We start from the raw sequence: 13,368 nt of genomic DNA, 5'->3' as shown, positions 1-13,368 counted from the left end.
TCCACATTCCCTGTCAATGCACCCTTGTTGTCGTGATTTGTTTCTGAAAATCTTGAGATTTATGGTAACCATTTGATGACTGTAACATAATTCATAGAAATGCTGTGCCCAAAAATATTATCAGAAAAGAAATTAAACTTTTATTTGTCGTCTTCTCAGTGCAGTAATTGAATGAACAAACAAAGTAGACTCATAAATACTCGTGTTAGTGTTATTAATTTTAGTATTTTGATGAATATGTCGAGGACAGCAAACCAGACACTTTCGAGAATTTGAAGCCAGAGGTGTTTTATGTGCAACGTATAGCGGACAGTCACTTGTGGTCAGGTACATGGCGAAGGCCCTGTAACCTGGCAAAAGGGGCATCAGAATGTGTCGAGAATGTGTATGTGTGTGTGTGTGTGTGTGAGAGAGAGAGAGAGAGAGAGAGAGAGAGAGAGAGAGAGAGAGTGAGAGAGAGAGAGAGAGAGAGAGAGAGAGAGAGAGAGAGAGAGATTACACAAACCTTTTTTCCTGGCCAGCAGTTTGAGCAGATGAATTAGAAAAATCTACAAAATCACGGAGGAGAAGGTAGATTAAAAAGAAGAGAGAAGTATTCGATTCACAAATGAATGTTACGTGAGCAAGAAGCAGATAGACTATTCAGGCTAAAGAAGGTAGCGCGGGTTTTAATCAATGTTCGCCACTCTTTAAAATGATGAGCCATTTCGTATTTGTAAACCAATTTTATTTTCTACTTTCCCGCGTCAGTTCAAAGACTCTATTTATAAAACTATTTCCAAACTAGATTTGAAAATTAATCGACAGTTTTCTTTCCTGTAATCAGGTTGCTCCGACGGAAAATACAGTGGAGTGTAATGACCAGAATAAGGGTGGTCTCCGAGAAGAGGCAATCATGGGAACTTTCTAGGTCTTTATTCAGTAATATAAGGCCTCCGGCCCATCATACTTTACATAGCATTCAAATGAAATAAATGACAGGAAAGTAAAATATCACACACTAACATTTTTACATATCATTCAACTCCTTTCTCAGTCGCATTGAATGAAAAACATACGCAGCTAAACATTGCAAAGTAGCTATATCATCAGTCGTCATCAGTTGAATAAATTTCCTTTCAGAAGGTGGATTAAAATATCTTACAGGAATGTATTTCCTTCTCTGATTTTCAAAAAAAGGACAAATCAAAAGGAAGTGGTATTCGTCCTCAATTTCTGTTCTATCACATAGTAAGCAAAATCTTAAATCTCGGTCTATTCCGAATTTACGATCAACCTCAATCCGTAAATAATGGGAAGAAGTGCGAAACCTTGCAAGCATTCGCGCATGTGCGAGGATTTTCACAGAAAAAAGATACTTTTCCGGCTCAATGGATGATTTCAATTGTCTGTACCATGTCAACTTTTCGAGTGAACAGACTTCGCTATACCTCTTATCATACAGGTAATTTTTAAATCTCTGAACAAAAGTTTGCATAAAAGTATTTACATCATCTATTTCTTGTTTTTCCCATACATCATGTAAATTACATAACTGCAATAATTTTTTAATATGCTGTACCCATGTTGGTTTGGATCTAACACCTGATTGTTCAATGGTATAAAGCATGTTGTAGCATTTCTTTGGGTATCTACTTGAAGGCATTTTCAGAAGTTTTGTCCAATATTTAATGCAACGTTTTGCCGTATATAAAAAGATTTGATGTCTACCACATTCCCCTAAAACTACGATATTTGGTGCATTTCCAGCAACTCCTAAAAATAACGACAGGCATAATAGTGAATTCTCTCTAGACTGTCATGTCTTTCAAAACCCCAAACCTCTGACCCATATGTCAAAATAGGTAAAATCATAGTGTCGAATAGTTTAAAGAATGTATTATAAGGAAGCATACCAATTTTTCTGCTAACCTTACAAATACCCATGAAAGCTTTACGTGATTGCTGTGCTAACGTTTTAGTTGCCATCGACCATATCAATCTACATGAAAACATAATACCTAAATATTTATAATAAGAAACAACTTGTACTCTTTTCCCATTGAAAAACCATTTCTCAGCTTTTGAAAGAAAACCACCTGCTTTAAATACCATAATTTTTGTCTTAGCTAGGTTCACTGACAATTTCCATGTTTTACAATATGACTCTAGACAAAGTAGACGTTGCAAGCCAACAATCGTATCTGAAAATAATACAACATCGTCTGCAAATAGCAAACAAAAAATTTCTATTAAATCTGGAAAAAGTTGGATGCCACGATGACCTCTATTTTGTATTTCACTAATTAATTCGTTTATAAAAAAGGAGAACAGAAAAGGACTTAACATACAACCTTGGCGTACGCCAATAGGGCAATCAAAGTAACCGTATCTTGATGTTTTACCCGTACACATGATTTCACATCTGGTACATTGCATATAGAATCTTAAACATTTTTCCTTTGATTCCACCTCGTAAGAGGATATACCAAAGTCGCTTGCGCTCCACTGAATCAAATGCCTTGGAAAAATCGACGAATGCACAGTAACATTTGCCTCTTTTACGTGTTAAATACTTCTGGACGATGGACTGAAGAATAAAAATATTGTCAACAGTCGAATAACCACCACGAAAACCTGCCTGTGCTTCGTCAATTTTCCAAGTGCTTCTGACCAGAAAGTCAAACGACTATTCAAAATGGAAGTAAAAATTTTACTGAAATGCTAAGCAAAGAAATTCCCCTATAGTTTTCAGGATTATTAAATGAACCACTCTTATGTAATGGAATGATAATAGCTCTGGACCAATCCTCTGGAAAAGTACCAGATTCAAAAAGCCTGTTAAAAAGGACACTGAGATACGGAACCAAAAAGTTGCTAGTGGATTTAAAGAATTCGCCCAAGAGACAATCTGGCCCAGCTGCTTTTCCATTTTTTAATTTAGATATTGCTTTAACAATCTCATCGTTTGAAATAGGACGATTTAAAATTTCATAATCTACCTCATCGCAGTTTTCAAACATGTCAACCCCACTTAAAAGACTTTCTAGGTCATCGGACATAGCAAAATCATCTACAAAAGACTCATCGAGTGCAAACAGCTCACTGAAATAAACATAAAATTCCCTTGGCATAATATTAACTTGCGCTGGATAAGAAGATACCAAACGTCTCAAAGTTCCCCAATTAACTTTGAATTAGAACTGGACAGTGACGTTAGTGTATTTCTTACATCATCGTTGTAAACACGTTGTTTGTTACGACACAGATTCTTAAACTGATTTCGTCATTCCTTATACAACTGTAAATCATTTGTACTGTTTGACTTTCTAAATTTTCTTAAAAAATAGTACTTTCTACTCTTTAAATCAGAGCACTCTCTGTCAAACCAAACTGGGTGTTTTCTATACTTTGAAATATTTGTTGAAACCTTTTTTACCATGTCACATTTGTCTGCAGCAAACATAAATGAATCTACTATTTCATGGATAAAATCCCCAATATTTGAGTTTGTATCTGCGACTAATCTACTATTTCATGGATAAAATCCCCAATATTTGAGTTTGTATCTGCGACTAATTCATTAAGATTATCCTTAACTTCACTTGACTGGAAAACATTTAAAAAGGAAGTTTCCTTTTCAGGACGCCACATACATTTTTTCAGAGCTACTGTGTTATGATCATGCACGCACCCGACATCAGACTTACTTACACAGTGTTGCATGACTATGCTTTCTCAAAGAAGCAGGTATTTGATGCTGAAGGAATATGACTAGAAAGTCTATTCCATAAGGAAGCAGCGGCATTCACCTGTGTAGTCGTAGCTCTCGTTTTTCTCGGACGAATATGGATTGCAAAGGGAAACTCGTCTCAAGTGTATCCGCAGTGGCAGTATCCGGCTGTACTATAAATCATAGAGTTGAAACGGCGGAGCTGGAACGTGGCTGTACGGATGTTAAGTTTGCCTTCATGGAAACTCCAGATTTAAATTTGTATACACGTTTCTTTAAGATAAAATGAATTCATGCGAGTGAATTACCTTTGTGATGTCATTTAAGAAGTGTGTACGACCATTGTATTTTAGACAAACATTCTTCTATTACTCAATTCTTTTATTCGTGACGCCAATCCAATTTTTGGGTTGCTGATAACATCGACTGAAGTAGAGATCTTTCTCCTTCGTTAGGTAAGAGAAAAATTGCTAACAATCGATCTTTCTCTTCTTTCAGGGTAAAACTCTTCACTTCATGATCTTCACTTTGGAAATTTGCGTCAGTTAAAGTAATTTGAAGTGGAAAATAAATTGTTAATATGATAATTTCTTGGTATTTTAACTCTTCAGTAATCTACTAACGAACCTTTACATATTTGAGAGTCACCGTAGTCATGTGACCGAGGGAACCGTTTCAGATATGCTACGATTACGTTGTGCTCGTAATGAATCATCAAAGACGGGGCTAATATGCTGACAATGATTGAAGGAAAAGGGATACAGACGTTGCTCTGGTTGCATAAAAGAATAGACGTATGAATATTTCGTCTACAATACTGGATAAATCTTCTTTATGTATTCTTTGCCTCAATCAATGCAGCATCTGTCCAATGTCCTCTATATTTTCAGCAGATTTAGTCCATTCACTTCTGAGATATTGATCACATGACAACCATCGCTTTAAATATGCAAATATGCGCGAATAACTTTCTGAGAAATACCATATCCGAAGCATGATAAATTATTGAAGGTTTTCTCATGAAATAATAACTTTCTTAGACAGTAGATAATATAGACTGGAGTCTGGCCTTTGGGTGTTTGTTATATTGATCGAGTGGATAGAAGCCAATATGTCCTAAGCAAATACGGACCTTTGCTTATAGCTGGTATGCACACTTCACGGTCACTTTATTTCACTTGTCTACAAAGTACAAAGTAGCTCCACTTAATGTCCGTTTTGAACATTCAAAAACTGTTTTCTTATCGCACCGTAAGTTATTTAAAGAAGACAGTATGTTGACTCGCAGAAATGAGTGTCATGACACTACATATCCTTCGTGGTCATAATCACCCTCAAAAACTTCTGGCAAGGCTGGTAGTAAACACTCCGTTGTGACGGTCAAGTTTGTATAAAAACTAAGAAGAAAACCTCCTACGATTGTGTAAAGGAGGCTATTTGGAAACTTTGCATAATTCTGTGTATCCTTAGGAAAACAGGAGAGCATTTTAAATGTAACACAAAATTATTTAAAACACAAACATAATTTACATTTCTCTTGAACGAATTACCATCTGTGACCAAGACAGGGTGAGTGTTTGAAATCCTTAGAACAGATATTCGGGTATTTTGGTGTAAATTTCGCTGTGAAACGAAAATAAAGCACCAATTTATTGCTTCCCTGTGTAAGTATCTACATTGCGAAATTGAACACTACCAAAAGTCAGAATGTTTTTCATCGACTAGACCATCGTGGTTTAATGGCAAGCGTTATTGAGTTTGAAAGTGGTATTTTACAGCCTTCTAAGGAAATTTACTGATATTAAAATGAATATATGTGGTGATTAAACATCTTCAATAACTTTTCAAAGCATTTAAATTCATGGCGTACAGTATATCAGATAGAACATAAATGTGACATATCACCGTTCATGTCAGTATTAATTATAGAAATAGAATGGATCATGGTTATCTTGGTAAACATCATTCAGTAGACCGTCTACAAAACGAAGTGAAACAGGACATTTTCAGACATGACGACCTACCTCTCTCTCTCTCTCTCTCTCTCTCTCTCTCTCTCTCTCTTCTCTCTCTCTCTCTCTCTCTCTCTCTCTCTCTCTCTCCTCTCTCTCTCTCTCTCTCTCTCTCTGCACAACCTGCGAACCACGGACATTCCGAAACTCGTATTTTACTCGAGGAATTCATTAAAATAATCTTTGGTATACATTGCTGGAACAGAAAATTAGTCAAATTTGAAAAATTACCACTGGAAACGCAGTTGTATATTCATATACTTTCTGAACAATGTTCTTTGGAAAGGACGAAAGCTGTTCAAACTGACCTCCCGCTAATACTTGAAAAATCCCCTCGGCCATCCATCACAGTCCCCTCTTCCCACCCGCTTCCGGTTGACCCTCTCCCTATAACAAACTCCGTACAGCCTCTGCATGCCTTCTACAAAAGATACCACAAGCTCTGTCTCCGTCACAAGAGTTTACCCTCTCCATTGTCAAATCCCCAAAAACACTCAAATCCCACTCCATGTCCACTTCCTGGACATTCAAAGACATTCGCTGAGCAAAAATTAACTCACAAATTACTGATTATTGAAAAATTGTCCATCCGTTTTTATTTGCCTGATGATACGATAAAAATTGCGATATTGCCCACCCGTCTGCCAATACAGGGCTTGCGCACACCATTTTCTCGGACAGTCTTGTTTACTTCCCCTAATACATCCTTCGATTCTGTCGGCGATGCTCTTATGTATATGCATTTACACGGTGCTATGCTACACCTTACGTCTTTGTATATCCATGTGCCTGCACATGTCAGAAAGTCACACGATTTGATAACATTTAATGTTACACTCGTCAACTTTGATCTGTAGAAGCCGAGCAAATAAGTGTTGTAGGTACTGAACTTGCTAATAGATGAAACCATTGACAAAAGGTCTATAATGAAACACGAAAATGTCCAGAGTAGTTTCTTCACCTCTTTATTGCCGGAGGCTTGGTCTAAATCATGTGAAAAATTTGACACACAAGTTGAGTTACAATACTTCAAATCTCATATATCTATAATGAGATAGATTTAACTTTACAACAGTTTAAGAACTCAGAGAAATAAACTTAAGTAAAATTCAGTAGCATAAAAGGTTAAACGTTACAGAATCTTATTGAATTTTAAGATTTGAAAATAAAAACTTCGTGATATCGTTCTTCTACCTCATTGTGCTCGGATACTTTTTAAAGCTCTTCGGCAATGAGGCTATTCGCAGCCACCGCTTGGGGTACTTACGTACAGTAGTGGACACGTCACACGAATGGTGAAGCGCACAGTAGATTGTCTCACCAAAGCGGAAGAGAAGTTTGTTCACGTGCTTTATAAATTAGGAGCAAGTCAGATAAAATGGCACTATCACAATTCACTAATTTATTTTACAACTACAATTACAGAAATCTAACTGAGCAATGTCTGTATTAGTATACGTGTTCGTCACACATGATATCAAGATCACATGGTACCACCGAAAGTGCAGGCTTGTAATTTGCGCCGTAACTCAATCTTTAAAATAAACATGGTCGCCAAAAATGAATGACTATTATCAAGTTCAAGGTCAACCGTATATTCGTCCCCTGGTTTCCTGTGTTAAATGCAAAATACGTCATTTTCTTCAACGGAGTGAACGGCAAGCCTTGGAACGTTTTGAGTAGAACATGAAAATGTAATTGACATTTAAAACGATTATTGATAAAATAACATCAAAAGTTACAGATACTGGCTCTTTAAACCTGATGCACTAGTAAATTTCAGAAATTACTTGTCATGAAACAGACATTTAATTGCTACTGACAAAATCATGTGTCACTCAACAATTGTGAAATTCAAAGTAATTTAACTGTGGTACTTTATAAATTGTTCTACGTATCACTTCGTACTTTATTACTTTGCTTGCTATTCGATGGATGTTCCAGTTTTATTCTCTTTTTGTATTCTTTACCGAACTTTGAATTATTTTATGAAATATAAGAACCATTTACACTCATCAAGACAACATGGAATAATAAACCGTGTAACTCTCACTAGCAGAATTATTGCGTGAAAACTTTAATGCAACTGTTACCGTCATCACCCACTATAACTGTGTCATCGTCAGTGACACAGACACCGGAAGTATATTTAAGACCATCACTTACATCATCGATACGGCACACAAACTTACCATTTGATCTATATTTTACAATTCTGTTATTGCTATATTCTGCGACATACACATAGCCGTGTTTATCCACAGCAACTCCCTTGGGAAAAATCATCTGACCATCACCACTTCCACAGGAGCCAAATGTATAGAGGAAGTGACCATCACCATTGAACACTTGGATTCTATGGTTACCACTGTCTGATACATAGACATTGCCGTTGTTGTCAATACAGACAAAGCAGGGATTCCTAAACTGACCCTCCTGACTTCCGTTACTACCGAATGATTTGATATGATTGCCGTCTTGATCGTAAATGTGAATACAGTGAGCCCAGTGGTCTACAATATAAACCCTTCCATTGACAGGATTGATAGCGATACCAATAGGATGCTGAATCTTACCCTTTCCAAAACACCTGATTAGTTCACCATTCTCATCACAGACAATTACCTGATCATTTCCACCATCTGTAGTAAAGACATTACCATTCACTGATACAGCTGCATCACGGGGAGAGAAATTACTGACATTTGCAAACTTGAACATCTTCCGATGTCTTCCATTTACAGTAAAACTTTGTAATCTTTGATTGCTACTCACAGCAACCAACACCTCACCGTTTCTCATCATTGTCAATCCCTGTATTCCATTAAACTGACCGATCCCTGAACCTTTCTCTCCAAACTTACACACCAACCCTTTCTTAGCGATAACCTTAATGTTAACCGGTGATCCTTCTACTGGTTTTTACATACTGTAACTGACAATTCATGTTCCCCCTCTACCTCTACACGTGATTTCAAAGTCATTGTTCCATTCTCATTGTCCTTGACCTCCACTTTCTCTGTGTTACCGTCAGGTGTCTTCATCACAGCTTCAACTTGGACACGATGTAATACCTGTTCCTTTTTTAGGCTTGATTCATTCGCGCTTCTAATGGTGCATGTGATGTCTTCGCCAACTCGAACTGTTGGAGTGACTGAATCCACTTTATACACCGTCGGAACGAATTTAATTGAGCCAAGACTCTTCTCCCTACAGAAGTCGTCAGGTGGTTGAAACTCCATGTAGTCGTCTTCCACTGGCTCTACCTGTGTCTGTACTTTCAGCAATTCTTCTGTTTGATGATCAACTCTCCTCTTTGCTGACATTAGCTGTGAAGCATTCCCATAATGCACCAGTTTCTCAACATATTCACGAGTACTTGTCAGGTCATTTTCAGCAATGTCTAGTTCTTTCAATTGTGCAGTCAAGTTAACTTTTCGTTTTTCGTATTCACCTTTCAACTCTGTCAGTAGTTTGTTGCCGTTTTCCTGTATCAGACGCGTTATTTCATCAATAGTTTGACGGATGTGTTTTCTCAAGCTTTCCTCTTCTCTTTGGAAGCACTTTTCTAGAGACTCAAATATTTGCTGCACTTTGAGTTTGCTATTGTTGGCTTCAGTTTCTTTCACTTTCACTTTGTCAATGACTCCGCTTAAGTTTTTGGTGAATTCCTTTGCCGCGTCTTTGACACATCGGTACTGGTGTTTTGTCAAAGGATGATCTAATGCAGTACACATCGGACAGATCGTCTGGTTGCAGGTATCACAGTAGAATTTGACCTGGTAATCTTGATGTGTGTTACAATAGACAGGAGGCTGAACCGAGGCTGGGTCGGCGGACTTTGCCGCCATGTATTCATCAAAGCGGAGAAGGCGATGAGATTTCGTTGTAGGAAGCTTACCATGTGTTGTGGCGCAGTTACTGCAAAAATCAAACGAACAGACGGTACAGTGCTTTGTCACATCGCCTTGTTCACATCCGTCGCATTTCTTTGAAGTGTTTACGCTCTTCTGTTCTTCAAATAGTGCGATTAAATCATTCAGGAAGATGTTGACCTGGATTCCTGCCACGCCATTGTCGGTGAGTTCATGAACTCTACGGCATACTGGACAGGTAATGGCGCCCATCTCACCTGTCAACTTACCCAGACAAGGCTCACAGAAGCTGTGCAGACACGGCAGAATTTTGGGATTCTTATATCGTTCACAACAGATCCCGCAGAGTAGGAAATTCTCGTCGATTTGTTCGGGTAGTTGAGATCCACTTGATGCCATTTTGTTCACGATATTTCAAATGATCTACACAACTTGTTACTCAAACCAGTCAAGCGACTTCAGTGTTTCAGTAGTTCCGGGAAGCAAGGCTTCATGGGATTGACAAAATGGGGTCAAAATTTTATTGTGTTCAAAAGCATGCCTTGGTGCAGTTCAAAGTACAGTTTTCAATGATGTTAAGAACAACGTTCTTCATGATACTCATATGTGTGCTGCAAAACATATTCTCTACGATACCCAAAAATATATCTGAACCTATTTGAAGGCCAACTAATTGTGCTTACACAGTAATATTTCCTAGCACTTTTTTCAGGCGTGTGAGCGATGGATCGGTGATCTGTGGATCATGTTCAGAAACGTCTGAGCATGTAATAGTCCAAACGGCCTCTAAATGATACAAAAATTATAAACGTATTCACTTTAAGCTTAATACCTGGGAAAATATTGCAAAAGGCAGATAACAAAACAAAACCAACAATTTATGAACAAAACAAGTGAAATACGAAGAAAAAATATTTTGAGTAAAGAAGGTTGTTTTCTTGAGATATATTGATTTTGTATTAATTCATATTTTTTTTCGAAAGTTTACAAATATGAGAAGCGTGACAAATGTCAAACAGAGATGTCAATCAATTACATTTTCAGCCCCCTTTTCAGTTTACTGAAAGAATATGAGAAAGAAAAGTGTGATACAATAGTACCAGCATCTGCAAAAATTATGCACATGGATTTACGGCTCCTTCGACAAAATGTAAACCTGGGGAGGGGAGAGAGAGTACCTCAAGGAGGTCATATGTGCATGATCGACTTTATTTCATTGTATGCTTCATTGATTCTGAGATTACGTGACCTTCTATGCTTGTTAAGTCCCGGAGCATTCATTTTCGGTTACAACGCCACTTCTTTATGTAAGTTGTGTTACGTTTCTGTAAGTTGTCACTTCCCTTTTACATAAACACGTTAAAGTTCATATATTCGTCCTTGAATTTTCATTTCTCTTTCAACTCACAATGACATCGATGTCGTGTCTAAAATTTTGAGTACGGGTGACAATGTCAAGTCAAGAAAAAGATATGCGACCAGACTTCGCTTTTTTCAAACTTTTTTGCACAAAAAGCGAAGTCTTGTGGGAAAGGGGAGGCTATGCCTAACTTGGATGAGCCCCCGGTCTGTGTGTTGTTTCTTTCATTGGGTGGGGGATATGCGATGGATGTTAGGACCTGAGAGCTGACACGACGACAACCAACAAACATGCATTGCGCTGTGCCCGGGCTACAATTACAGCAGCTTGAGTGAGCCAGCAACTTTCCATACTGTTTTTTTTTCAGATAACGTGATCCCTATATATATGTAAATTGGTTTTAGTGACGTATCCTCGAGGGAAGGCAGAATAGAGCGATCTTCTACTAATCCAGCATTTATTCACAAGAAGTCTATTAACAAAGTGATGTGCAAGAAACAATTGTCAGTAGCCCGAAAACAGAACCAACAGTCCTTCATTAATCACAGAGTTTGGGGGATATTATGTATTTATGAATTCAGCCTGTTGCTTCAATCGTAGATGATGGAACTCATCCGCTTCTCTATGACTCGTGGTTCTTCTCCATAAACATGGTGCAAACGATGAAATGATAGATATTGCATATTGAAGTGTTGAAGTAGAAAGTTATAGTGTCTCATGACAGTGATTTTAAATCTTAGCCAGCCCAAAATACAGCAATGAAATATTTGTATTGTGAATAATTTAAGGTTTCTTTTATGAAGAATAAAAGTAATGGTCGTCATTTACAGAGTTTGTAAAACTTAGGTTTTCTGCTCTCTTGTCAAATGAATTTCGAAGTTGTACAGCGTCTTATCTTTATTCTTTGTCATGAAAGAACATCTATTAGTTTTAAGTTTCCTCTACCGCTATAAGACAAAGTTTAACACTTTTGCCCTAAATTCCTATAATCTGGGGTAAACTACCGTATTCAACACAATTGGATTGTCACAAATTCTCATTGTGAAAGGGTTGAAAAACTTAAGTATAGAGCAAAGGTTTGACATGGTTTTGACTGGGTCATTTTGTATGCTCAAACAATAATTAAAACATCATTTCAGCTCATTTTGATTCCACTTAACATATCTGAGTTTCTTAGTACCATAGAAATGAAAGGTGGCCCTATCTTGATTGATGATGTAAATTCCATGGTAAATTGTGAATTCCTTTCCAAAGCATTCCTACGAATGATAAACTCAACACTGGTTAGAAACAGTCCATGACAGTGGTTTAACTCACATTTTAAATTCTTCACCAGCTCTATGTTTCACCACCAATAACTCAAGAGTTAATTACTCTCATTGTAAGAAACACAGCCAAGGAAAGTTGTCTATCAATTATTCATAATTGTGATAGAAATAACAAATATAGTCATTTGCCTGGCAAATATTCATAGTTTTGATGGAATCTGCCAATCATGTCACTAAGTTCACTACTGTATCACTGTTATACAAAAAGCTTATGGAAGTCGTGTACCAGCAGCGATATACCCTATGGAAATAATGAATGGCAGTAGAGTTAAACCTGGAATTTGAATGGACCACGGTACAAACACAACCAGGTGCGCAAACGCGCACAGAAATACCTCTATTTCCATACCTGTTTGTACTTGTACACATGATAAGCTAATATTATATAGGGCTGAGCCCTTGGTGTCGCACCAGGGGTTAAGATTGGCAATGTTATTGTATTGATTCATGATAAACTGTAATTGTTACTTCATAAACGTTTATATGACAACTATGCCCAGTTTCCCTCTGATGAAAGCAGTTCACGTACGTACACGACGTCAAACCCTGCAGCAGGGCAGGTATAGATTTTCTGTAGCGTGTAAAAATTTTGGACAAAAATTGGCAATTTTTACAATGATAACAGCCTATGGCGTTAAACAAGGGACATATTATGCAATAGTTATCATTGCAATGGTAACTGCACTGCCCACCTTCCACTTGCAAGCTAAAAACTATAGCGTTCCGTCTAAAAACTTGCAATTTTTGAATCTAATTATTGACACAGGGGGCGCTCTTCTATAATTCAATCCCAGCATTCTTTGCGTATGCCCCCGTTCATATGCACGACAGTTTCTCCGTTTATCTATATCAACGATACTTTGTATCAGCGACAAGGTGTATAATAACATTTACTGGCTAATAAAAGAGGTATATTTTATAAAAGGCATGTTATATCATAGTAATTGTTTCGTATTTGTTTATTTACGAGTACTCAAAAAAAAACATGGCGGCGCCCATCATGAGAAAGAAGGGTACACTTCCGGTTACTCGCATAGTATATTATGAATAAGCGCATGCGTAGTCAGTAAGCCGCTGGCGC

At 37.4% G+C, this 13,368-nt stretch overlaps 2 protein-coding genes across 2 annotated transcripts; both read right to left on the bottom strand.

Moving 5' to 3' along the window:
• Positions 1 to 7,785: 7,785 nt before the first annotated feature.
• LOC139136318 (tripartite motif-containing protein 2-like) lies at positions 7,786 to 8,529 on the bottom strand. Its single transcript, XM_070704043.1, has one exon. The coding sequence runs from the start codon at positions 8,527 to 8,529 to the stop codon at positions 7,786 to 7,788; it is 744 nt and encodes a 247-aa protein (XP_070560144.1).
• A 107-nt stretch (positions 8,530 to 8,636) lies between these two features.
• LOC139136317 (tripartite motif-containing protein 2-like) lies at positions 8,637 to 9,998 on the bottom strand. Its single transcript, XM_070704042.1, has one exon. The coding sequence runs from the start codon at positions 9,996 to 9,998 to the stop codon at positions 8,637 to 8,639; it is 1,362 nt and encodes a 453-aa protein (XP_070560143.1).
• Between the last annotated feature and the right edge of the window lie 3,370 nt (positions 9,999 to 13,368).

Source organism: Ptychodera flava, chromosome 7 (assembly GCF_041260155.1).
Source record: "Ptychodera flava strain L36383 chromosome 7, AS_Pfla_20210202, whole genome shotgun sequence".
Classification (NCBI taxonomy): domain Eukaryota; kingdom Metazoa; phylum Hemichordata; class Enteropneusta; family Ptychoderidae; genus Ptychodera; species Ptychodera flava.
The sequence above is the reverse complement of the archived record's forward strand: the minus strand, read 5'-3'. Positions and strand labels throughout refer to the sequence as shown.

What these genes read in the sequence shown, in the direction of transcription:
- LOC139136317 (XM_070704042.1), bottom strand. Translation starts at nt 9,998, where the DNA reads ATGGCATCAAGTGGATCTCAACTACCCGAACAAATCGACGAGAATTTC.
- LOC139136318 (XM_070704043.1), bottom strand. Translation starts at nt 8,529, where the DNA reads ATGATGAGAAACGGTGAGGTGTTGGTTGCTGTGAGTAGCAATCAAAGA.